This window comes from Theobroma cacao, chromosome 5, assembly GCF_053813885.1.
Source record: "Theobroma cacao isolate CCN51 chromosome 5, ASM5381388v1, whole genome shotgun sequence".
NCBI lineage: Eukaryota > Viridiplantae > Streptophyta > Magnoliopsida > Malvales > Malvaceae > Theobroma > Theobroma cacao.
In genome coordinates, this window is record NC_142643.1 from 44,056,800 (window position 1) to 44,081,925 (window position 25,126).

Genomic DNA, 25,126 nt, shown 5'->3' on the forward strand with positions numbered 1-25,126 from the left:
ATGCAGTCTTTTATTTGACCCGAACGTAACACATGGGGACACTTCTAGTGTATATGGTCAAATATCTTCAACCAAACTCATCAATTCTTCTTGTTAAGCTCTTGGAGAATAAAACTGATCTTATCAGCAGTCAATGGTTTCTCAAAGCAAAAGTCCAAACCTGCCTCCATGAATGCTTGCGTCTCATACTGCGAGTCACGAGAAGTAACCCCCACGATCAAGCTATTCACCCCCATAGCTCTCAACTCTTTGGTTGCCTGTAACATGTAAAACATATACAAATTAACACATCCATAAATAAGTTTTAAGTTTCAAATCTTCATTCCTCTTATTATAATTTTTCGATATATTTAAGTCTTTCATATCTTTTAATTTGATTGACCAATGTTACAATTAGAAGAGTTTATTACATGTTTTTACAATTAGTATATACCTCAACACCATCCATGATAGGCATTTCCTTGTCCATTAGAATGAGATTGAAAGTAGCTCCAAAATGGCAAAGATCAACAGCCCTTTTTCCATTTTCAACCACCTGAGCACTTAGTCCAAACTTTTTAAGATGCATATCATGGAGTTTCCTAATGACAGGATCATCATCAACAACTAGCACAGTGAAATCGTTGCAATTACTAACCATGTCTTCAGCTCCATCAACCATTTTTCTGCTCAGTGAACTTGATGCACCTTTCCCAAGTACCATTGTGTTACAACCTTGAGCTTCTTCAAACACATTGAAACTGTTAGCAACAAGTCATGACAACTTTACACAACTACAAAGTATCAGGTCAAAAATTGATATACATGGCGTTGATTACCTTACTAGCTACTTGATAAATGAATTCTTCAATTGCTAATGCATGTGTCTTTAAGTAGCTAGATTTATATAGGCAATGGAAAGTGATACTTTTTGTCTTGTGTTCAAGACACATGATATACATGAAGGGTTAGAGGGCTTGCAGCCAGATATGCAGTTTGTCACTTAGCCTTAAACCAGTGGTATTTTCTTTTTAAAAAGTTGAAAGGGAAAAAGATTGTAAGCACTTAAGATGTAATCTAGTAGCTCGGATTCTTCTTCCCTTTCAAAATATATTTTGAGATGTGAAAAATCCAAAAATCTTATTTTTCTTTTTAGTATTCTGACACAATTATCTTCTTTATAAGATCTATGCAATTAAGAATGAAAGATATTTTTTACATAAATACGATTTTATTACAAATTGGGTCATTTCTCTTAAGAGTTTCCTTTACGAATACCATGGGTATTTGTTTGCACTCGCCCACCATTTTAAAAATCAAGGATCAGGGATCGAACACATGCTTGTGCCTGTGTTTATTTTTTGACCTGATCCCCTCACTCATATATATGTGTATGAATACATGCATATAAAATATATGAAATTGAATTATAAAAAAAAAAACACTTAATAGTTAACAAAAATGATAAATTTCAAGATTTGAAAATTGGACATATCTATAATTATACAAAAATGGAAGCCTCAAAGGTCTCCCACGCTTAGGTCATGACTTTTTGGTTTTTTCCTTGTGCCATTCTTCTAGATTTTTCTTTTCCCTTTGGGTTCCTCTTCCCTCTCTCCTTTTACTTTCTCCATTGTTTAGCTTCTAGATTTTTCCATTCTCCCTAAATTTCTCCATGTTTCTCTTTTTTACTTTCTCCATTTTTTCATCTTAATGTCTTCTTTTTTCATTGCTCTTTTCGGTTTTTATTTTTTTCTTAACTTTGTTTAGTCTTTTGATTTGTTTACCCATTGTTCTTTTTGGTTTCTTTAGTTATTTTTATTTTGATTTGCAATTTTGTATTTTTTCTCTTTTCTACATTTCGGTTTCATTACTGTATGAATCTATCTATCTTTGTATTCTTCATTTCTTTCTTCTTTCTTGCCTTTAAGTTCTTAACTTTTGTGATTCATTTTGTGACTTTCAGATTTCGACCACTAACTCAGAGGCTTTATTATATACTTGCCAGAAGAAATCAGGTTGTCCATGGGGAAACATCAATGACTGGGTTTGTTTGTTGAGGGTAACTTTCAAAGGATTTATCAAATAAAAAACTCTTTTTTGCAGTCTACTATGCAAGTTTAGTTCTGTCTCCCCTGCTCTGTTAGACTTTTTTTTAACCCTTTCTGTTATTACTTTTATTTTTCCCAAACTTTGGTGGGATTTTGACGCATTCCTTAACCTATTTCTTAAGTATACTTTCTCTTTGGGGTTGTCTATATACTTTATATTTTTTGTTTCAATAAGTTGTTGAAATTTATTTTCTGTCATTGCTTGACATGGATGTGAGATACTAAGTCTCTGCTTCTCATGGATTTTTCTTTGATCAGTTTCTGGAATTTGAATTTTTGTAATCTGTTGTAAGGCTCTCATGTGATGAAAACACATATGCTCCTATGTGTGTCTGTTTTTGCTGGCAATAAAAAATTCTAATTGGCATAATTCTGGAGTGCTTAAAATTTCCCTATGATGATATTATTATTTTTTCCTTGGACATTGTTAATTGGGATAATTAGGGATTTCATATGAAAATTTTGTATATTCATGTTATTTGAGTTTTTCTTTTTTTACTAATTAGTGATTTTGAATGTAAAAGTTTTGTTTGATTGGTTTAGAATTAAAATGATAAACCCATTTTGGTTCTTAATGGAGAAGAATGAGAAAAAATTACTAATTTCAATAAAATGTATATTTATATAAGTGTGTTATTTATTATGTTAATATTATTTAATAGTAGTTGAATAGTTTGATTGTTTAAAGAACTTTTATTTTTTCATAAATTGATTTCAAAGAAACGTAAATATATGTATAAATAATATTTTTATTTTTTTTATAAAAAATATTAAATTATTCGACAATCAAATGGTTTTGGTATTTGTAAAAAATAATTTTTCTTGATTTCATTATTTATTATTCACATACCATTTTTCAATGTTAAATATAACTAATGCAAAATGGTGCAAATCAATTGACCAAAGATAAGGTTTTGAAGGAGATTGAACTAATACATATCCTACCATAAGCTTAGAGATTTTATTTAAGGTTTTGTTCTATCGCGAGGCTATTTATAATTGTGTTTTTGTGTTGTGGTGGCAGTCTTATCTCTTAGTTGCTGTGGAGAATGAGCCTTCGTTTTGTAAGAGGCTAAGGTATTTTACTATGTTTTAGCATAACAACATCAAGCTAAACTCTGCAATGGGGATTCCCCTTGCATGCTATTGAAGTAATTTTTTTTTTTTAAAAAAAAAACCAAGCTAAGGCAACATGAGGAATCTCTCTTGAATTTTTTTTTCAAGCATTTTTATTAGATGTGATTATCAGTAAAATGTCAAATTCCATATTAAAGATTAAGATTACTTCCATTTGAGTTTCATGTCTTGGGTAAAATTTCAATTTCATAATTTACAGATTTTCAGCTTAGTTGAGAAAACAAGTGATATTAAATGGTGTATTACTCATTTACTTTTATCAAATTATTTCTTGCAACCAGTGAGCCATATCTTCGCGTATATTTATTAATTGGAGTTCATTGAAACAGGTAGATTTAAAGTACTCTGGCATAATTAATGCTATGATATGCATAACAAATTCCTCTCAATTTGTGAATTTATATTGGAGTGATTTTTACTATTTTTAATCTTTTTTTCACTATTTTAGGTGTACCATGGATTTTATACTACTTGCCACAATACAATTATATGCCCAAGAATTCTGAATGCTATTAAAAAAGCAAAAGAATTTTAGGGAGACCTTATCATCGCAGGCCATTCAATTGGAGGTGCTATGGTTTCTTTTTGTGCACTTGATCTAACAGTGATGTATTTTTGTAAGAAAATGCTCTGTACAGTTGAAACATTCACCAACAACTCTATATGATGATGTATTTAACATTCCAGATCTATTCTACCAACTTCTCAACAATCAAATAAAGACAAATATGGACTGCCCCGAGTGCAGTGCCTGGGCAACGCTCTAGTGAAAAGATAAAATTAACATTGGATGGAATGATTAAACATTCAAGGGTCCTACATAGATGGATGACAGCTACATCTGTATATGTTAATTAAAATCAATTTTCATAAATGGGTTGGGCCTTAGCAAGCTCTAGTTAGGCCCATTTGATATTGGGCCTTGAAGAGGTGGCCTTAGGCTTGATCATTATGGCCCACGCTGGATCAAACTTGCCTGCTTAAGTCCAATCACCATGTTAGTAACTGATATTTCCTTGGTAAACTCTTGAATCAAGAACTTGGAATTCAGTCTGGCTTTTACCAGTCTTGTTCCTGTTGGATGAATGAGGATTAAAGGGAAAGAAGCTGTTTTCCCATCAAACCAAGCAAAAAGTAGATAAAGACTAAAGGCATTAATTGCCTAATTACTCATCATTTCATTAAAAATGGAAGCCCAACATTACAATCCAATATTGAACTCCATTACAAATATTCAAGACAAAGCAAACAAGCTGGATATAACATTTATGACAGTGAAGGAACAGATTATTGCAGACAGAACAGCGAAAAGGGTGAAAAAAGGTAGATGTCAGATCCTGGAATCCAAGGCCATTATGGTGGTGAGATTCATGGGGTTCATGTACTCAGTAGAGCCGGTCATTATCTGTTGCACAATCAATCTGTTAGCCTTCTCTGATGGATGGAATGGATCCCAGAATGCATAGAGAGCTCTATTTGGACATAAATTTGACAGTCGAGTGCACAGACCGAGTCCATTGTAAGGTCCTTGCCCACAACAGGCTATCTGTGATGTTGTAAATCCTGTTCCAACCATGACAAAGGTTCAAGTTAGAAAAGACAAGTTCTAATCACATGTTTGAAACAGGATTTTGTTAATAATTAAGTAGCGTCGAAATTGGGAAGCTAGGGAAGTACCAAAGGCTCGAGGGTCACTGACAAAATCATTGTGCATTTTTTGAGTATTTGCACTAACGAATACATCTCTGCCAATATTCTTGTTGAGTCCATTTAACATCTGAGCCAGTTGTGGGTTGTACAAAGATGCAGCTCGTTGTAGTTCTTCTGAGCATCCCCCATTGGTGCCCCTCATAGCCAGTTCTGCTGGAACACAACCCATTGGCCCAGTGCCTGTCACTAGAACCCTGCGTGCTCCTAGCTTGTATAGCCTCTGCAGTAACAATGATGAAGAAAATGGGGTTGATAAACTCATTGGTACTTGTTTGTATCTTGAGTTCTTGCATCGTCTTGCAAAATAACTGATATAGCTTAAGTCCAAACTGTGTTTTGATAGAGAACTATTAAACCGAGTAAAGAACCAAAACGGGCTAATAACAAATTTGAAGCAGAAACTGAGTGCTGTTTGCTTGCTTGAAAAAGCCAAGCATGAAACATGTGCTTGGTTGCATGCTAGATTTTGTTCCTCCTTCACATGTTTACGAACTAATGTCCACTAACTTTCCAGTGTTGCCAACTTTCTTGTGACTGCCAGTGCATCGCATACATGCAGTCATGCAGATCAAGGGAAGAAAAATTGTCAAATAAAATAATTAAAGGAAATTACCATCAAGAGTCTTCGATATTCGGAAATGAGAAACTTGACATAATCTGGCAATTTATATTGGCGAGATCTTGCAGAGTAGGGCACCAAGTAGTAGTTATTCACAAAATCATTGCCACCAACAGTGATGAGGACAAGTGCTTGGCTTACAAGTTGATGAGCTTGCTTTGATCCAACGAGAGCAGTCAGTCTTCGCTTGTATTCCTTAAAGTACTCCAGCTGTCCAGACATTCTTATTATATTTACCTGTAATTGCAACATTGGCTTCTATCAGCTTTTCTTGTTCAAAGATGATATCTATTCAAACAAGCATTAGCAACTAGTTTACAAGTTGGCATGGCAATGATGGCACAAAATTCTTTTTCTTGTAATACAAACTTCTATCCAGGAGAGAAGATCAGCTGCTAACTTACAAATTGGACTCCAGTGTCATTAAGGATTCCCACCCCAGCTGAAGCAAAGTTAGCACCAACAAGCATCTTTTGCCCATTAAACTCCGGGCTCAAGTATGGCAATGGGGATTCTGATAAGCCAATTTGCTCACCTGGAAAGCATTGAATTGACATTAAACATATTTATGCTGTCTGTAGACAAGATAACAACATTAAAAAGAATAAGGACAAAAACATGACAGTAACTATTATTAGAAACTTAACCAATCAAGTCTGGGATGTTAAGGCCATTAGAGAAACGCCCGGTGGGTCTTCGACTTGGGTAATCAATTCCATAAGGGGGTGCATCTGCACGGGCAGTTGTTGCAAGGTAGTTGTTGTTGCCACTATCGACAAGTGAATCACCAAAAACAAAGAATGCTCGAGCCTCAGCTAAGGGAGCAATACTCTCCAAGGCCAATAGGAAAACCAAAACCATCGACAAACCAAAAAATGTTGATGAAGAAGCCATTAGCATTATCACAAGAGACCAAAGGCGACTTCTTCTTCTGAGGGTATAGGAAAATAAAGGGGTTGCTTTATAGAGCTGGGATTTCAGCCATCATTGAATTAAAGAGAAGCTACAAAGCATAAAGCAAGCTGTTTTGGTAGTTGTATACTTGTACCAACTTTTGCTATTCCTTTTTAATCACCGTCAAGAGATGTGAAGATGGAATTGCACCTTTTCAGGAAAATTTATTGCTAGTGTTGTATTTTTCATGATATCATCTGTCTGTCATGGCAACTGGTTCCCAGTCACAGTGGGCTAGGGAAGATAAGAATTTATATGATACTTCAGTCTTTTTGTTTAGATCAATTATAGAAGTTAAGCATGGCATTGGTGTGTTAAGCACACCATTGAAAGTCATCATTTTAACCAGTGGTACATACACATATACAAATTTGGCAAATTTTCTGGATGAAAGAATTTGGGAGAATCATGGCTTGAAACAAGCCATATTCTTTCATCCAACTTGACTCTACTTTTCTTGTTTTTTACTTTTAAATCTTTTTGGTAGCATTTAGAAATGAAGCTTTCTCTAAAAACCACCGAGATAACTTTCAAAATTTTTTTCCCTTCTCAAATGAAGGCTAGAATGCCTGAGTGGCTCTGCTGGCAGTAGTTTTATCAGAATATTTATCTCCTGTATTCTTAGGACTATCAGTACGAGATGGATGATGGAAGTAGATTGCAACGTTATTTTCTACTCAGAATTAGGGTTTTGTCATATTGTCAAGGCATGCACTTTAGCTCTTTATTTGATCTTGTGCAGGAAGAGCATCAATGTAATTGAGGAAATGGTTGGCTTGACATTGTTCTGTAATGATTGGAAACAAAAGGAAACACTTAGAAGGAAACATAGTTGTTTGAAGTACATAAATGATCTTCTCAAGAGATCATTTCTTGACCAGACATAGCCTTGACAACATTGTCTTTAATTAAGGAAAGGAAACATGGTTGTGTTTAAGTACATGAAAGATCTTCTCAAGATTTAATTTCTGAATTTGGAAGTAATTCTCTGATTATTATCCTCTTAATTTTGTGGATACTTGGCTCTTGTCCTAATCCTGTACATTAGCTTTCCTGCTCTAGCCTCTTAGTTGAAGTCTTAGAAATTTGGAGTGAAATGCCTCTCAATTTCAGTTATTTGTTTTATGAAATGTCTGTCTTGACACTGCTTACTCTTCAAAAAAAAAAAAAATACAGATAAATTTTAACTTTCCATTGAAATTTCAAGACCAAATAGAAATTGACAAACAAACTAAATAAAATTCATTGCAATAGAGATTGGAAAGTTGTCAAGGAAACGTGTCTATCAGGACATGGAATCTAAGGCTATAATGGTGCTGAGGTTCATTGGATGCATGCACTTGGTAGAGCCTGTCATGATGCGTTGCATAATCTACTTGCTTGCCTTCTCTGAGGGATGGAATGGATACCAGAATGCATAAATCTCTCTGTTTGGACACAAATTGAAGAACGTTGTGCATAGACCGATCCCATTGTAAGGTCCTTGCCCACAACATGCTATCTGTGATGTAGTAAATCCTGGCAGACCATAACATATGCAAAGTCAAATTCCAGAATGCACATATTGTTATAATTCAAAATCATTCCTGTAAAGTTTTAACCATTTTATGACATAAAGCTATATGTGCCTGTTTGTATAGTGGCCTGGAATGGTAGGAATGAGGGCGCACCATATGCTTGAGGGTCACTAACAAAATCACTGTGCATTTGTTGTGTATTTGAAGCAATGAAAACATCTCTGCCAATTTTTCTGTTCAGTCCATTTACCATCCGATCTAGTTGTGGGATATACAAAGAAGCAGCTCGTTGAAGTTCAGCTGTACATCCTCCATTTGTTCCCCAAATGGCTAATTCTGCTGGAACATAACCTAATCATCCAATGCCTGACACAAGAACTCGGCGTGCTCCCAGTCGATAGAGCATCTGCGGTGAGTTAAATGTAGAAACAAGAGTAATTACGCTAAGCTCACTTGATGCTATGCTGAGTCAAGTACTTTACTATCTCAATTATATTGTTGTGCTCTGTCATGCCTTTTGGAGACCGGTTAAGTTCTCTGCGTAAATGTATGACATTGGGAACTTAATTTACATGTAAATAGGACAGAAGTAGTTAAAATTATCAAAAATATATATATATATGGACCTCCCACCCCCAAATCAAAGTTTTTTCGTATGTCTTGTGAAAGCTCATTTGCCGCCTTCACATTCACATGGACTCATTTCCATCCTTAAAAATGGTGCTAACTTTAATGTGACATTGCACTGTTTGCATATCAGGACAAAAACTGTTGGAAAGTAAAGATAGGGAATGGATTTACTACCAAAAGTTTCTGGTACTCTGAGATGAGAAACTTCACGTAATCTGGCAAGTTATATTGAAGAGACCTTGCCGAGTAGGGAATTAAGTAGTAATTATTCACAAAATCATTGCCACCAACTGTGATGAGGACAAGCGCTTGGTTTACAAGTCTGCGTGTCTGCTCAGCTCCAATGAGGGCGCTCAATCTGTGCTGGTATTGTTCAAAGTAATCAAATCGTCTGAACATTCTTATTATACTTGCCTACAAAATGGAAAATTGTATGTTATAGTTAAAGTTTCAATTTAGAATATAAGTTTCTATTATACAGTAGTTCATATAGTTAAAGTTGTATCCAGCATCACAGGGAAATGCATATAAGTAAAGGAACAGTCAAAGTGAGTCAGAAAGGTGATAAGCCAAAGGCAATTTGAATAGGAATTGGATATATGCTGATGAATCTTATTGCTTCTTATAGGAATATGCATGCAGAGGTTGGAGAAAAAGTACCAAAGATTCGTCCTGTATATAGGCTGTGGCAAATAGAGAATTCAGTAACAAGGGTGGCAAACTTACAAATTGAATTCCAGTGTCATTGAGAATTACAACCCCTGCTGAAGCAAAGTTGGCACCATTAAACAGCTTCTGTCCTCTGAGCTCTGGACTCAAGGATGGCAATGGGGGTTCTGATAAACCAATTTGCTGACCTGACAAGCACAGAAATGACTTAAATGTGTCTACATGTTGAGCAACAACCAAACACCATTAGAAAGTTAAAAACTCAATGTGGAACCTAACTGATGAGGTCTGGGATGATAAGGCCATTAGAGAAACGGCCTGTTCGTCTGCCAGTTGGGTAATCAACTCCATAAGGGGGAAGAATCTGCACGAGCAGTTGTCACAAGGTAGTTGTTGTTTCCACTATCAACAAGTGAATCACCAAATACAAAGAATGCTCGAGCTTCAGCATGGATAAAAACAGCTTCTAAAGCCAATAGAAGGCCTAAAACTATCCAAGAACTGACCACAAACGAAATAGCCATTAAAAGGATTCTGCCTAACCCTCTGACAGGCTCTTAAACTCTTAGCTTCGATTGGAAGAGATTTTCTTGGATGCAGACTGGAATAAATGGAAGCTCTTAAATAGCTTTGAGGCTTCTGCAATCACCATGAAAAGGAACCCCAAAACAAAGGCAAGAAAATTTCTACTTCGTTAAGCTATGATGAAATACCATCGAAAAGTTAAAATTTTCATGACAGATTATTGTGTGGTAAGATTGTTCCTAGAAGAGATATTGATATCTTACAACCATACCAAAATATGGTGATCAAAACTTGCCACCATGCTAGATCAATCTGGGATGCGCAATTCAATATTAATGTTATTGAATAGCAAAGAAAAACTTGTGCAACTGATGAGATCAGTATGTGTATTATCATATTAAGAAAGTTATCTTACAGCTGATAGAATTTTTTTTTTCTTTTCTTTTCTATCACCTTTTTGTGATTGCTTTTGCAGGTGGAAATTGCCTGTTCCACCATCAAGCATTCTGGTGACAGTAAATTTCCCCTGTAAATCATTTATGACTCCAAATAATATAGCATAACATCAAAGAATTGAAGAATACATTTCTGTCTGTTGACATCATGCAATCATCAAAACCAGAAAACTTTTGTTTTCAAACTTTTCTTTGAAGAATCAAATGGTTCTATTTAAACCAGTTTAGCCTAGCGAAAGAGGTTGACTGGAGATGTAAGTTAACCAATACATTGGAGTAGGTAACCAAGGTGCATGCACTAATGTTTAGAGATTCCTCGTCATAAGAAACGAAATCATACTGTTCTAATCCGTAAATTACATCTTCTGCTTGAAGGTTGCTTCAAATGCATCAACTTACTTGTTTGTATCAGAGCTCACACATGTTTATCTAGAAAAGGAGAGTGTTTGTTAATAGCCACCACTGACTCTCCTAGTAAGTGTAAAGTCTCTGCGGCACAATGAAATTCCAGCAACAGATTACTTAAAAAGTCCGTGCTCTGTTTTTGCTTGTGATACTTTTAGTCAAACAATGTTGTCCTGGTGCATAATTAGGAAGTCTTGCTCGTGCTTGAAATGGAAAGTAGACCAATAAACACACTTCATGACATTTTTTGGTTGTTCAAAGTATTCCAACATCACTTTTATAGTTAGGATCATGACAAAAGGAAATGAATCTTCATTTGGTTCCATTAATTTAGCTTCCTCGTATGGACAATCCTCATTCAATACACAAGGTAAAGGTAAGCCGCTTTTTAGCTAGCTTCCATGTGATCAGTGTAAACAACTTTGCGAGGTGGACATTGAACGTTAGACCCCAAACCCCCAAAAGAATTACTTCCATGCACCGCCCATAGTCACTGCAAGGATTCATAATGCAATAAATTACATCCAACCAATCAATATTCAGTAGACATCTTGTATTTTACCAGGCAATTAACTAATTGCACATGTTTAGAACTAAGAGCAGGTGATAGCTGATGTTCTTAAACCATGGACAAATCCATTTAATAAAATTGCATGTTAAACCTCAACCTGTGGCATTATCTTCTGTGGACATCTGATAGTATTTCCAAGCCTATGCACCGAAGGATGAGGTGGGAAGTACTTCCTACTATAGGCTAAGTAAATAAAGGTTCATTTAGTGTTAAAGATTAAGAACTCATTATTGAGCCTGCACCTAAAATAATAATTGAAGTGGCTCTTCAAGAAGGATTTAAGAATATAAGTGAAGTGGTGATTTAAGAGGTAATTCATTTAGTGTCAACTTTTAGTTTTCCAAGATATTTTCTGCGGAAGGATTGGACTCTAAGGCCTAGTCCTAAGTCATGAGCTGGATTTGGGTGAGTTAAAATGGGGGGTCTCCCCCCTCTCCATTTTTTTTTTCTTTGCTAATAAATGAAAAAGGGTCTTCTTGTGGGAATCATTAATTCCCTGAAGTTTTCAGTCTGTTGCTCCTACATCCAAAGCATCAATGGTGCTTGCCATGACTAGACCCTCAATTTCAAACCCCACAGCGTTAAACTTAAGGGTGCAAGGTGTTCCTACCATCATCCCATCCCTCCATGGGGGAGCTATCTCCTCACATCCATTTCACACACACAAAACCCAAAAGCTTAATGGTCTGATGTTTGCAGTTTTTGCCTTTCTGGTGAGCTAGTAAATTCTCACAAGATACTTGCACTAAACAAATGGTACCTTCAAATTCCAAATTTAATGCAAAAATTTGATGCATTGACAACATCACTCTTTCATTTCACTTGGTATCTTATATCTACCAACCACCAAAGTCCTTACCAGAAATAAGTAAAAAACCAACAACCAACTTCACTAGCCTTTAAAGTTCTTTTCCCCGCTTCAGTAGTATTCAATCAAATCATCCAAGTTTGTACTGTACTTCTACAGCTTCTCTCGGATCATTTAATGCGACAAGTTCCATTGGATGGACGGTCTTGATTTATGAGGTAAATATTTCATGCATGCATATATATTAGCATCCTAGATATCATATTCTTTTGCATTTTTGACTTTTCTTTTTCTAAATTGTACTTTGATTCTTTTCTTCCTTTTTGTTGTATATAGAAAGTACAAAGAGAGTTCAATGGAAGGGAACAACAACTCAACTTGATATGAACACATACCACATACTTGAATTTTATCTTACATAACGAAGAAGATGGCAAGTAATTTTAATAGTTTTTCCAATTGTAAGAATCCAAATTTTACATTTGTTAATATTTAGGTCTAAAAAGTCATCCATTTGAATGACAGATTACTCATCCATTAGTCTTAAACTTGATAATCGATCCATTAGTCTTATAAAGGGTTATGCAAAATTTGATGAACCCTTTATCGTTTTATATATAATAAAGTACATGAAATTATCAAAGTTTGACCCCATTAACAGACCTGTTAGTAGGAAAGTAGAGGAGAAACTAAAGAGAACAAAAAGCAGAGATGGAGGTAGATGGCAAGAATTTAATTACAAGGAGCCAAGATCCCTCGATTAGGCCCCTTGTGGCTTCACTGAGACAGCATATATAAGAAAGGCAGTCCCCCCCCATTCCTTTATTTATCATGTGTTTTGAGACATTTAAGGGAATTGATCTTGAAAAGTCATTCACGACACCAAAAAGATTAAATATGAAATGCTATTCACATCATACGGACTAAGTCTATGTTCATCCTTGATGCGGTAACCAAAGTAATGTGGCGCCGAATTGGTCGATAAGGTTGTTCTTGTTTTGTTTTTCCTTGTAATAAGTTGAAGTTATTGAATTAATGTTGATTGTTTTGTTAACTTCATCTAACTCTCTCTCTCTCTCTCTCTTCCCCATGGATATTGCCATTGTGTTTATCGTTGCCTTTCTGGCCACAGGAAGATCACTCCATGACATTTAATACTATGCTATCTCTCTCCAGCTAGGCTAGGCTCTTCTTAATGCCCATCCCTACCAAGCAAACTCATCTACCTACCATTTGAAATGCAGTTCCATGATCAATCCATCTCCTCTTTTTGGTCCATTCAACAATCTTAAGTTTGTTTTCCAGCTTGCAATAATGATTGGTGGATGAACATAAAGGGCCATATAAGTTTTGATTCATTCATTCTTGACAACATTTATCTACTTATGTAGTGTGCTTAGTTAGCATCCACGTGATCTTTTACGTCCACCACACTTCGTATATAGAAATTTGTAAATAACATATATAATTTATATCTTATATACAATACTAATATGCATCATCATAAGTCCATAATTATAAAATACGTAAAAATTTTACTTACAATTATGTCATTGGAAGCAACTAAAAGAATTATGGCAAGAGATTTGTGTTTTATTACATCTCAATGTGCTCATGCCATATACAAGTTTATGAGCCGAGATGAGATGAGCACCGTTAACATCTTTAGATTCAAATTCAACTAATTAAATTAAATTACGTTATTAAAAATATTTTAAAATTAAAATTAAATAAAAAATCAATAAAATCAATAAACGAAGTAATGGAAAAGTTTCTCTTTCATCCATGTTCCTCAACTAAATTATTAATGCCTAGTCCATTCAATAGAACGTGCTTAGTTTGAAATTATGGGTGTGATGATAAGGACATAAATACTATAGTACCAAATGTAATATCTAAATTAATTAATGTTGATAGGCATATATATATATCCAATCATGAAACAAAGTTTTCAGAGCAAATCTAGACTTGGGAAAATCGAAAAATTAAATCAAATAAAACTTGAAAATGATAAGCTAGATTGGTACCTAAAATAATTTGGATATTGACTCCTTAAGCTTAGCTTATAATTGTTAAGACAATTGACAAGTCATTTGCGACCATTTTTTATGTAATAAATGCTAAATAGCAAGTTATTATATATATATATATATATATATATATATATATATATATATATATATATCCTATCTTATCCTATTTTATTCCCAATGAGGTTGTTGCGTGTAAGTGACATTCAAAGTGTTAAAAAAAATCATTTATATATATATTCTTTGTTAAATTATTATAAGGCAGTAAACTCTTTTAAATATTAATTATTATTTCGAACGAAAATCATAAATAAGATATTTGTGTTCGATAGAAATAACAGCAGTAAATAAACAAAATGAGAATCAACATTGCTCAAAAAAGACAGGAAGATGATGGAAAATAAATCAGCAACTATTTATTTACTCATAAAATAGTTTTGAAACATTACATTACAGTTCATCAAGAAATTAATTCCACCCATAGGGAGCAACGTACATAATCAAATGCACGCATGCCAAGCAAACAACAATGCTATAACACAAGGTTGTTTTTATCCTTATTAAAATGCAACTACCTAAGTCCTGGTCTTGTAGTCCAAAGCCAAGAGGGTGCTGAGGTTCATGGGGCTTACGTGATCTGTAGAACCCCTCAAGATCGTGTCAACGATGATCCTATTAGCCCTTTCTGATGGATGGAAAGGATCCCAGAAAACATACTGGTTCCTGTTGGGACACAAGTTTGATAACAAAGTGCATAGTCCCAGACCATTGAAGGGTCCTTGGCCACAGCATGCTACCTTTGATGTAGCAAATCCTGCAAACAAAGTATAGTCTTCATGAATATTTGTTGAGAGTTAAATTCCGACCTAAGATGGGTATCAAAGATAAAAGGATTCAGAAAGGGTCTGTGTAAAGAGAAATAGGTGTCAAGTCATGGCCTGCTCCAACCTCATTGATGGCATTAAAAGAAAAGGGCAGTGATGGGTACAATGAATTACTATTGAGATGAAATTTTTCATCTACCAGTTGCCCTTTTCGAGGGGGGAAATTTTGGGGGCGCAAAATCCAAAATCTCTGGTAGCTTTCACCATAATCTCTGAGGAGATTCTACGTGGGGGTTTGGTTGCTCTCATAAATAAAATTTGGGTACTTTTTTTAATAGGTCAACAAAATGTCACACCTTTTGTTGTTCCCCTTGGCCCCCATTTTGCAGCATCTCTCTCTCTCTGCCTTTTATCAATTGTCTCCAATCTTGGCTAATCAATGCCTCTTTCATTACTCTTAATGTTGGCGTTCTTTTTGATGTGACAAAATATATCGATTTGTTCAAATAAGAAAAAGTGGTCAAATACTGAATTATGGAGATACTTACCATAGGCTCTAGGGTTACTAATGAAATCATTGGTTTGTTGCTGTGTGTTAGCAGCAATGAAAACCTTTGCACCGATCTCGCTATTGAGTCCATTGATCATTTGAACTAGTTGTGGATTATACAAGGCTGCAGCTCGTTGCAGATCAGGGGCACACTGCCCACTTAAGCTCCTCATGGCCAATTCCGCCGGAACACAGCCCAAAGGTCCCGTCCCGGTCACCAGAACCCTACGAGCTCCAAGATCATATAGTTTCTGCAATATGATATGTCAGTCAAATGAAGACAATGTAAGCTACAAGTTTAACGAGTGACAGTTTTGAAGAACATGTTTTTATGTTACCAAAGGGAAGAAAATTTACCCTTAAAAGTTTTCTGTACTCTGAGATGAGATATCTAACATAGTCTGGAAGACTGAATTGGCGAGATCTTGCAGAGAAGGGCACCAAGTAGTAGTTGTTCACAAAATCATTGCCACCGACAGTGATGAGGACTAGAGAATCGCTTACAATCCTCTGTGCTTCATTATATCCGACCAGGTCAGCCAACCGGCTCTGGTACTCTTGAAAGTATAGTAATTGCCTGAACATTCTTATGATGTTTATCTGTCAATGTATCATTTGAGAAAAGAACACTGTCACATTGCCATGTTAATTACTATAACTGATAAGGAAAAGAAAGGGACTGAATTTTCTTTCTTCTTCTCTCCATCTCAAGCAGAAGATTGAGAAAGAAACTTCTGAACTTACAAATTGGATGCCGGTGTCATTGAGGATTCCAATACCAGCAGAAGCAAAGTTGGCGCCAACAAGTAGCTTATCTCCCCTGAGTTCTGGACTCAAGTATGGCAACACTGGCTCCGAGCCAAGTGCATCACCTGATAAATATGAACACATTAAGTCAATTCAATTAACATGACACAAGACAAAATTTGAAAATACAAGGAGGAAAAAACAACAGAGAAATCCCAACTGATAAAATCAGGAATGTTTTTGCCATTTGAGAAGCGGCCTGTGGGGCGACGACTAGGAGTGTCAATGCCATAAGGAGGTGAATCTGCTCGAGCAGTTGTTGCTAGGTAATTGTTGTTGCCATTGTCGACCAGGGAATCACCAAATACAAAAAATGCCCTGGCGGCCTCAACTTTAGTAGTTGAAGTTGCCATGACAAGACCTAAAACAATCCATGAAGCAACAACCACTAAGCTTGCCATTGGAAGCAGGAGGAGTATACACTAAGAAGAGAAGACTTTGTCTTTGCATGCTGAATCAAAGAACAGGCACTGCTTATATATAGGTAGGGGTTCTTGTCAAAGGAGGAAAAACATGGCCTACACAAGCAAAAGCAATGTGGTACAGGTAGTTGTGTCTGGCAATGTAATGAGGTCATCCCAGACCACCTCTCCCCGATCCCCATTTCCAATTGAATCATCTACTTTTCATGCTCTGAAATTAATGAATTTATATAAATAATTCAATGTTTCAAGCCTTGCAAATGCTCTTCGGTTAGCTTTGCCATAAATTTTTCAATGTGGTAGCTTTTTCTGCTGAAATCTCTATCATTCACAATAGCTGATACACATGAAAATGCTGTACAAGATTACAGAATAGTAAACGCAGTAGGTATACTATTTTGGGTTTCATGTGCTTATCTTTTACAATCCCTGAAACTTTGCTTTCCCAAAAAACTTGATCTGTCACTTTCAATTACCTCATATTTGTTCATCTATTGACATGGAATAATCGAAATGGTTTTTAATGAGGCAGTCATTCCCTAGCTGCTGCAATGGCACCAACTGAGCAATTCCCTACCCGTTCATGTTCCCTTCTCTTAGCACATTTGAGAAAGTTAAAAGGGTATTCAAACAAACTGCTACTTGGAACTTTCACCTGCAGCCATTTTCTTTTCTGGTTATTTCTTTACAGGTTTCACCTAGCAATAAACAAGTTTCCATCTAAAATGAGATTAAAAGAAGAGGAACAGTTCTGAATTTGTAGGAATTTTTTTTATCCAAAATCTAGGTCCCTACCTGGATCAGCTAAGTTCATAGTGACAAAGACATTTTGACCAAGACTGGAGAATTTCTTTGAGGGATAGATCTTCATCGATATTCACCCACAAGTACATCGAACTAAAAATCAAAACAGGACCGCCAGTGTCGGTTTTTATTGTAGTGGACCTCTTTTTTCTTTTGTTGGGGTCTTTACAATGGTGAGGCTCCTCTAACAAATATAATACAATGCATAACAATTATTGGCATATATCTAGCTAGATTTAATTCAACTTTTGTTTCATTTGGTAGTCAAAGAGGGCCAAGGAGATTATTTTTGTATAAAGGGTCAAATTTAACATTGTATTACATTGGGAGCGTACTTCTTTTTTTGTGTGCTAATTTTACCACTCTACTACATTTATTTTGGTGCAATTTCATGCTAACATGGAAAATATTTGTATTTTTAATTTATAAAAAATGCCACCTGAGATAGTATAAATATGGAAAAACAATAAATAGGATAAATTGATTTTTGATAAAAAAATTGTTTGAACTTATAATTTTTTTTTTTAAAAAAATAAATAGAATATTCTATTTCCATCTATAGGTGACTAGAATTGCAAAAAAAAAAATTGTAATGTGGTGAAATTACACACACAAAAAAAAAAAGTAAAGTGGTAAATATGAAATTCTCAATTTAGTAGAATGATAAATTTGACCATTTTCTCATTATTTTTCTTTATGCTCTTCTTTGATTTAAAGGTTATTCATGTGAGCAATATAATTTGAAACACACTAGAAATAGGAATGTCAACGGGTACCCTATTATAGGGTACTCGTGGATACCTGACCTGGTTATGCCGGGTTAAGGTATTTCATAAACGGGTTTGGGGCAGGTTTGGGTAGTGATTTCACTACCCGAATCGAATTCGGGTAGGGTTCGAGTACTACCCCTTGGGTACCCGTTACCAAAACCCGATTACTATTTATAAATATTTTTTATTATTTTAATAATTAAATTAAATATTTGCAATTTTTACCAACTTTACAACTAATTTTTTTTGTTAAAAACTAACAAATATATGAAAAGTATGGTTACTCTAATTATTAATATGATGACATTAATATATTTAAATTGAAAAATTATTAGATTGTTAATTATGTTTAAATAATTTGAATATTATATCATATTATAAAGGAATATAATTACTATTATATATATATATATTTTTAATATAAATATATTTACTTTCTATTTTGTGTTAACATTATAAAAATTATGACTTATAAAATTATTAATTATAATATATATACCATTATTTATATAATCTTATAATATATATATATATACTTAAAGAAAGCTTTTAAGATTAGAATAGTTTTGGAACCTAAATGTTTTTTTTTTAATTTCATGAAATTAAGAACAAATCCTTATAATTAATTAAATTAATTCATAAAACTATTATTATTAATTAACTTGTAATGTCTTTTAATATATATATATATAGTTTATATATTGTGTTAATTTGTAAGAAATATAATTACTATTTTATATATAAAAATTTTTTTTATGTATGCGTGTGTGTATATATAAATATAAATATATATTAACATTACAAATATACATACCTTTTATAACCTATAACTTTAAATATAAATATATATACCTTTTATTTTGTATTAACATTACAAAAGTTATAACTCATAAAATTATTAATTATAGTATATATATATATATATATATATATATATTTGTTTATATAAACTTATAACATATAAATCTAAAAAGAAGTTATGAGATTAGTAAAGTTAATTGGGTAATTGGGTACCCATGAAGAAGATTTTAATAATTTTTTTATTTAATCGAGTATTTAAACGGGCTGAGGTAATTATAGAGTAGCGAGAATGTATTAGGGTTAGGGTTAGGGTAGTAATTTTTAAATTATTCGAGTAGTTAATAGGATTAGAGTATTTGATTTTTAATAAGGTTAGGATTCGGGTACCTTGAAATTAACAGATACTCTACCCATTGACATCCTTAATTGAAAATTTAAAGAGTTTGTGGGTTAATTACAACAAGTTTTCAATTATTATTTCTAAATTGAACATAAAAAATTAATAAAATATTTTAGGAGAAAATTATTAAAAAAATGGAATCGAGATCAATTGTCTTAATCAAACAAATCATGATACAAAGAATGTCTAGAAGAAGACAAGGCTTCTTAATTTTTTAAAAAATTAATTATCATTAATTTTAGGTTGTGACTTATGGTGTACAATAATCATATTCATTGAAAATTATAAAGTATTAAATACAATATCATAAAATTTCATATTTTTTTTATCTTTTTATAAGATACAATTGAGAATTTATATTTTATACATCATCGGTAAATCATAACGTCAATCTTTTCGGAATCAAATATCTATAAAAAAGAATAAAGCATGAATATGATTTATCAATTCTTTCATCAACAAACAGATTCGAAGATAGCATCAAAGGCTTATCAACTCAAAAGCATTGATTAATTAAAATTACATTTGATAGATCTTCTATATCCCAATATAGCATAAAGGGACATTAGGTTAAAAAAAAAGGGTATTTGGACCACTAAAATGAAATGTGCCTAACAAAATATAAAAATTGATAGGTTTATTATTTAAAAAAATCTTAAGATAATGTGCTTACATTAATGCTTGAAAGGGAACATCAAAAAAATATAATTCTAATAAAGATTATTAGATGTAAAATGAAATGTACTAAAAGCGGCATATATATAGATAAATTATAAAGCTTTAAACATACCAACTACTCACTCAAATTAAGAGCCAAAAAAAAAAAAAAACCCAACTACTTCATAGAAACAGCGTCCCTTCATGTATGTATATGTATATGCAAAAGCTTACTTAGCTGGAAAAATAGGTCAACTAACCACTTTCACCAAAGTTTTCATACTAATTTAACAACAATTACTCCTCAACCTGCTTTTCAGGCTCTTAAATTCCTAGATAAGCATGGGTATGCAAATCTTGTCCCTACTCTTCGATTGAACCATTTTGACACTCCTACAACCACAATTATTATTTCTTTCTCTGCATATCATGCAAAAGCTTTTCCATCAGGTATAAGTTCTAGCCCAATTCACTTTCAATGCCTTTGTTTTTCTATTTATCAATGCATATATACACACATACACACGTATACTCGTTCATGTACACAAAAAATAATTTCATTTTTTGTTGCATACAACTTTGGGGGGGAAAGCATCTCCTTAAGCTTAGGTTTCAAGACCCAAAAATGCTATAGCTCTTAGGATGATCCCCTGTTTGTAGAGGGAGAAAAATATATATGTAAATTGTTGTGTTAGAATATAGTAAGGAATTAATTTGCTTGTATGTACGATTGCATAACTTGTTATATGATTGAAATTTTAATTCTTACATCAATTAATTAATAGACTCAAAGTTATTACACAAAATACAATTTAAGATCTGTACGAAAACTTTTTTTAGTATATTCGAAGAATGAATAGTCAGAAGAATATAAATAATTAATAGCATTTCCTGAGGTGAAATGTCAATTTAATTAGTTCTGTTTGATTTGTATAGAGAGTGATTAAGTAGAGTTGGTAATTTTAATTTCTTATTTTTATTGTTAACTTATATATAATTAGAGGTGAACTAAAAGTGACAATGATGTCATCTCTCAATTTTTAATTTTTGTTTTGAATTGAATCATTAATCCGATCCATGATTTTATATGATTACTCTTTAATCGCTTTTCATATAAAATCTTGAATCCATTACTAATATAGTTGCAAAGGATTTGGTTTTCGAAGTTGTTAAAATTTGTTGACATCCTTTGAAAAAAAAAACCCTAAATGAAAACTAAATAAAATGAAAAAGTGTTTTAAGAGAAAGCTAAGTAGGAAAGAAACAATAATAATTTATATGCATTTAAGGAATTCTGATTGGCCTTTAAAACCTTGACTTAAGATCAATGTTAGAGGTTATCTCAAGCAGGAGAAGGCTGCTTTTTTCTCTAAGTGGGGTATTTCTTTAATTGTTTTTAGTGCATGTCCTACCTGTTGCCTGCTTGCAGCCTCTTTTCTAGTTCAATTTTGCAGCCTCTCCTTTTTTATTTAGTTTAATAAAAATTAAAAAAATTACTAAAGTCTCATCATATATGAATTTAATTCAATTTTATGTTGATTTAATTAAAAATTATTATTTATAATTGAAAATTTTACTTCATAACCTCGTAAAAAAATTTTACCTGATTTATGGTAAAAAAAAAAAAAAAGTGGTGCTTTACAATGATTAAATTGAAGACATACAAGGTCAACATGCACTTCATTAATTAATTAGCTACAAATAATGATACAACAAAATTGGGGGCTACATTACTTATATTTGATGAGGTGGACTTGCATCACTTCATAATTAAATTTGTCAACAATATATTCAACTGCAGAATGCCCATTCTACCAATGAAATGTTATAGGCTTTCAATTTTTACTATTGTGTGGACACTTTTTCTTTTTAATTTCTTTGGAAATCAATAGTCCTAATGTTATAACCTCTCTTTTTCTTATTCCAACAGGTGAACTAACCATATCTTCCCTTCGAAAATTACAATCAGTGTATGATTTTAATTGGGTAGCAAATCAAAGATTTTATGAATTGGTGAGTAAATTGTGTTATTAGTTTATGATGTATCCGTGACATGTTTCAGCCTCATTCACCATTCCAAAAACTCGACTTTTTCATATACGACTTCTTTGAATCTATCTCAAATCTATCAATTAATTTGTTGTGAAAACACGGATGCAATTTGTAATATTTATATCTACTTAAACATCACACATCATATTTCAAAAATTTATAAATTAAAAAAATTGAGTTTTCTAAAATTACAATAAAAAGTTACGGATTAATTACATAATTTACACGTGAATTGGCATATAAAGTTTTGACTTAATGTGACATGTGGTGGACATGATTGTGAGTTGGAATGGACTATGCTATTATTAAGTATAACGTATAAAGGACTTATCTGGAGCCTAGAGGTGTCAATATAGGCTGGCTGGGCCCAACCCAAGCCCTTGTGAGTTGAAGAAATATAAGATGAGCTTAATTAGTCTATTTTTTACATAGATCATCAAAACTTCAACTTAGTCCTCTTGCTAATCCATGGATTAGGTTGGATTAGCCCATTTCTCTTTTCTTAAAAAAAATCATTTTTATAATTCTACTTAAAAAATTTTTTATCAATAAAATTGTTTAGAATTTAATTCATAAATTGAATAATAAAAATATGATACAAACAAATAAATTACACCAAATATAAATAAACAAATAAATTACATAAATAAAGTTTAAATATTTAACACAAACTACCATCCCATAAACATAAGTATATAACCAAATAATAAAACTTCAAGATTCATTTATATCCTCCTCAATCCTCATCCTCATCCTCAAATAAAACATTTAAATATTGTTTAGACAACAATAATGTCTTAAGGTCTGAATCATTATCAATTTATCATATAATATTTATTGTCATAAAAGAAAAAGAGATAATAAGTTTTAATCTAAATTAAATTATTAATTTGATAAATAAAGATTAAAGACATTGAAATATATAAAATAAACAATATCATTGATAACTAAATTATTAATTTTATATAATTAAATATATAAATTTATTAATTTTTTTTAGCTCACAGGGCTAACTCATCCTAGCCAACCCATCTCACTGATTTGATGGGTTAGCTCATTTAGATTCAGTTCTAATATGGGCTTAAATTTTCAAACCTAACACATCCTATATTCAATAAAAATAGACCGACCTAATGAGCCAAGTCCATTTTGACAGATCTAGACTTATTAATTAAAAAGCGTTGAGTCAATTAAAGTTTGGTTTTGAAGATCATCTAAGTCAAATTTTATGCATTGAAACCTTCTCCATACGGGCTATGTGAAATATGACCATCCAACTTTCTCAAATTGATTAGAAGTTAATCTCTTTTTATATTTTTAATATGAAGAATTAAATTCTTCTTTAAATTCCAAAAAAATAAGTATTCTATAATGTAGGCCCATCTAACATTTTACGTTTTTGAGCCATCAAATTAAACTATTAATCTGTGATTAATCTAAAATTCACATCAAATTTACATTTTATAAAAATTGAACTGTTATATATTATAAAAATAGAGCAATTCAATTTTTATAAGACGTAAGCAGCTCAATATCTATAAAACATAAACTTGGTGTGAGTTTTAGATTATCACATAGTTTTTGAAATGGGTAGAAACTAAAAAAAGCAGCTCAAGGTAAATTTTTTCCAAATTTTAGTGTGTGTGTGTGTATATATATATATATATGAATGATAGGTTCATGAAAATGGAGGGTTGAAAATATGGGCTGGTCCCATGGAAAATGGGCTCATCTCACTCTAACAAATGAGGGCTCTGGGCCCCCAAAACAATCAATGGCTAAAGGGTGGGAGGGCTCCCCCTCTATACAGACAGCATTCAGCAACACAGCATGAAATTGTCACTCAGTACCAATTCAATGTTTTAGTCTATGAAAAAGTCATTAGCAATCAGATTAATTTAACTTTGGAGATTTGAATTTATAATCAGATACTAAATTAGTGGATGTCTCTATATTTTACCGACGAGGGGTAGGAGAAGGTAGAGACTGACAGGGAGGCTGGGGATAACTGTTTTGTGAGGGAATGAAAAATGTCTTATGCTGGTGATTAATGAGTGTTTTACTTGTTGACTCTAAAACATTTTACTTATAGAATATATTTTCTGTCTTTCAAACAAGTTTAACGACTGAAAATCCTTTTTGAAAAAATTCTTACTCCGATCCAAATGGATCCTAGATGTATGCAAGAGTCGGATGTTTTGCCTATGCCTATTACTTTGTTTTAGCAGCCATAAATTCAATGTTGAAATCATTTATCACCCTTTCACTTGCCCTTTCTATCCAATACAGAAGATGGGTTAAGAAATCTAAGACAAATACACATCTATGCACAGGAAAGATCTTCTTTATGTAGCAATTCTTTTTCCTTTTCAAGGGTTGAATATCCATGCAAATTGGGGTTAATTACCTAAGTTGTCCCAATAATGAAATGCCATTCAAGTTCAGATTCCTTCAGATATGACCTTTAACTTGAGAGAAATTCAGCTTGTATGTTTTGAATATGATAACACTTCATTATCAGCACAATGCCCACATTTTAGCCCCGTCTTGGCACCATTTTATTGGATAAATTCATTTTACCTAGCATTTTATTCACTCCCCCAATCATCATCTTCCATAAATATCAGAACCATAATTTGTTTCAGTAAGGCCAAATGACATTTCCTTAAAGTTTGTTGAATGCTGCTTTTCTCTTCCAAAAGATTCCAGTCAGGTTAACAGTGGGCAATCACCCCATTGTCTCCTTTGGGGCAAAACTGAGTTGACAAGTTATCTAATCCCATGTGTTAGAGAGAGGCTTTCCTGTTCGGCTTGTTCCCCTTGGCCACAACACACTTCTTCCAAGGCACTCCCACATTAATTACTAGGGTGGCTCCTTTTCATTTTGGTACTACTTGTGACAAGAAATTATTACACTAG

General features: G+C 33.1%; 3 protein-coding genes, 1 long non-coding RNA gene and 1 pseudogene across 5 annotated transcripts; 1 reads left to right on the forward strand and 4 right to left on the reverse strand.

The window, feature by feature from the left end:
- Positions 1 to 80: 80 nt before the first annotated feature.
- On the reverse strand, positions 81 to 703 carry RR22 (response regulator 22). Its single transcript, XM_007030236.3, has 2 exons — positions 434 to 703; positions 81 to 257 (listed from the first exon to the last, which is right to left on the reverse strand). Exons 1-2 carry the CDS (start codon positions 701 to 703, stop codon positions 81 to 83), a joined length of 447 nt encoding a protein of 148 aa, XP_007030298.3.
- A 769-nt stretch (positions 704 to 1,472) lies between these two features.
- Positions 1,473 to 3,917, forward strand: LOC18600011 (uncharacterized). Of its 2 annotated transcripts, none has more exons than XR_016026240.1 (2): positions 1,473 to 3,556; positions 3,676 to 3,917. It is a non-coding gene; the product is annotated as an uncharacterized LOC18600011 (long non-coding RNA). The 2 variants fall into 2 exon arrangements; XR_016026241.1 differs by having other exon boundaries at positions 1,473 to 3,167.
- A 449-nt stretch (positions 3,918 to 4,366) lies between these two features.
- LOC18600012 (GDSL esterase/lipase At5g18430-like) lies at positions 4,367 to 6,456 on the reverse strand. The gene is made up of 5 exons (XM_007030239.3): positions 6,204 to 6,456; positions 5,961 to 6,091; positions 5,551 to 5,793; positions 4,905 to 5,157; positions 4,367 to 4,790 (listed from the first exon to the last, which is right to left on the reverse strand). The coding sequence occupies exons 1-5, from the start codon at positions 6,454 to 6,456 to the stop codon at positions 4,558 to 4,560; spliced, it is 1,113 nt and encodes a 370-aa protein (XP_007030301.3). The 3' UTR covers positions 4,367 to 4,557.
- A 1,339-nt stretch (positions 6,457 to 7,795) lies between these two features.
- LOC18600013 (GDSL esterase/lipase At5g18430-like) lies at positions 7,796 to 9,850 on the reverse strand (annotated as a pseudogene).
- Positions 9,851 to 14,511: 4,661 nt separating this feature from the next.
- On the reverse strand, positions 14,512 to 16,759 carry LOC18600014 (GDSL esterase/lipase At5g33370-like). Its single transcript, XM_018122410.2, has 5 exons — positions 16,462 to 16,759; positions 16,239 to 16,366; positions 15,852 to 16,094; positions 15,493 to 15,745; positions 14,512 to 14,934 (listed from the first exon to the last, which is right to left on the reverse strand). Exons 1-5 carry the CDS (start codon positions 16,700 to 16,702, stop codon positions 14,696 to 14,698), a joined length of 1,104 nt encoding a protein of 367 aa, XP_017977899.2. The 5' UTR covers positions 16,703 to 16,759; the 3' UTR covers positions 14,512 to 14,695.
- Between the last annotated feature and the right edge of the window lie 8,367 nt (positions 16,760 to 25,126).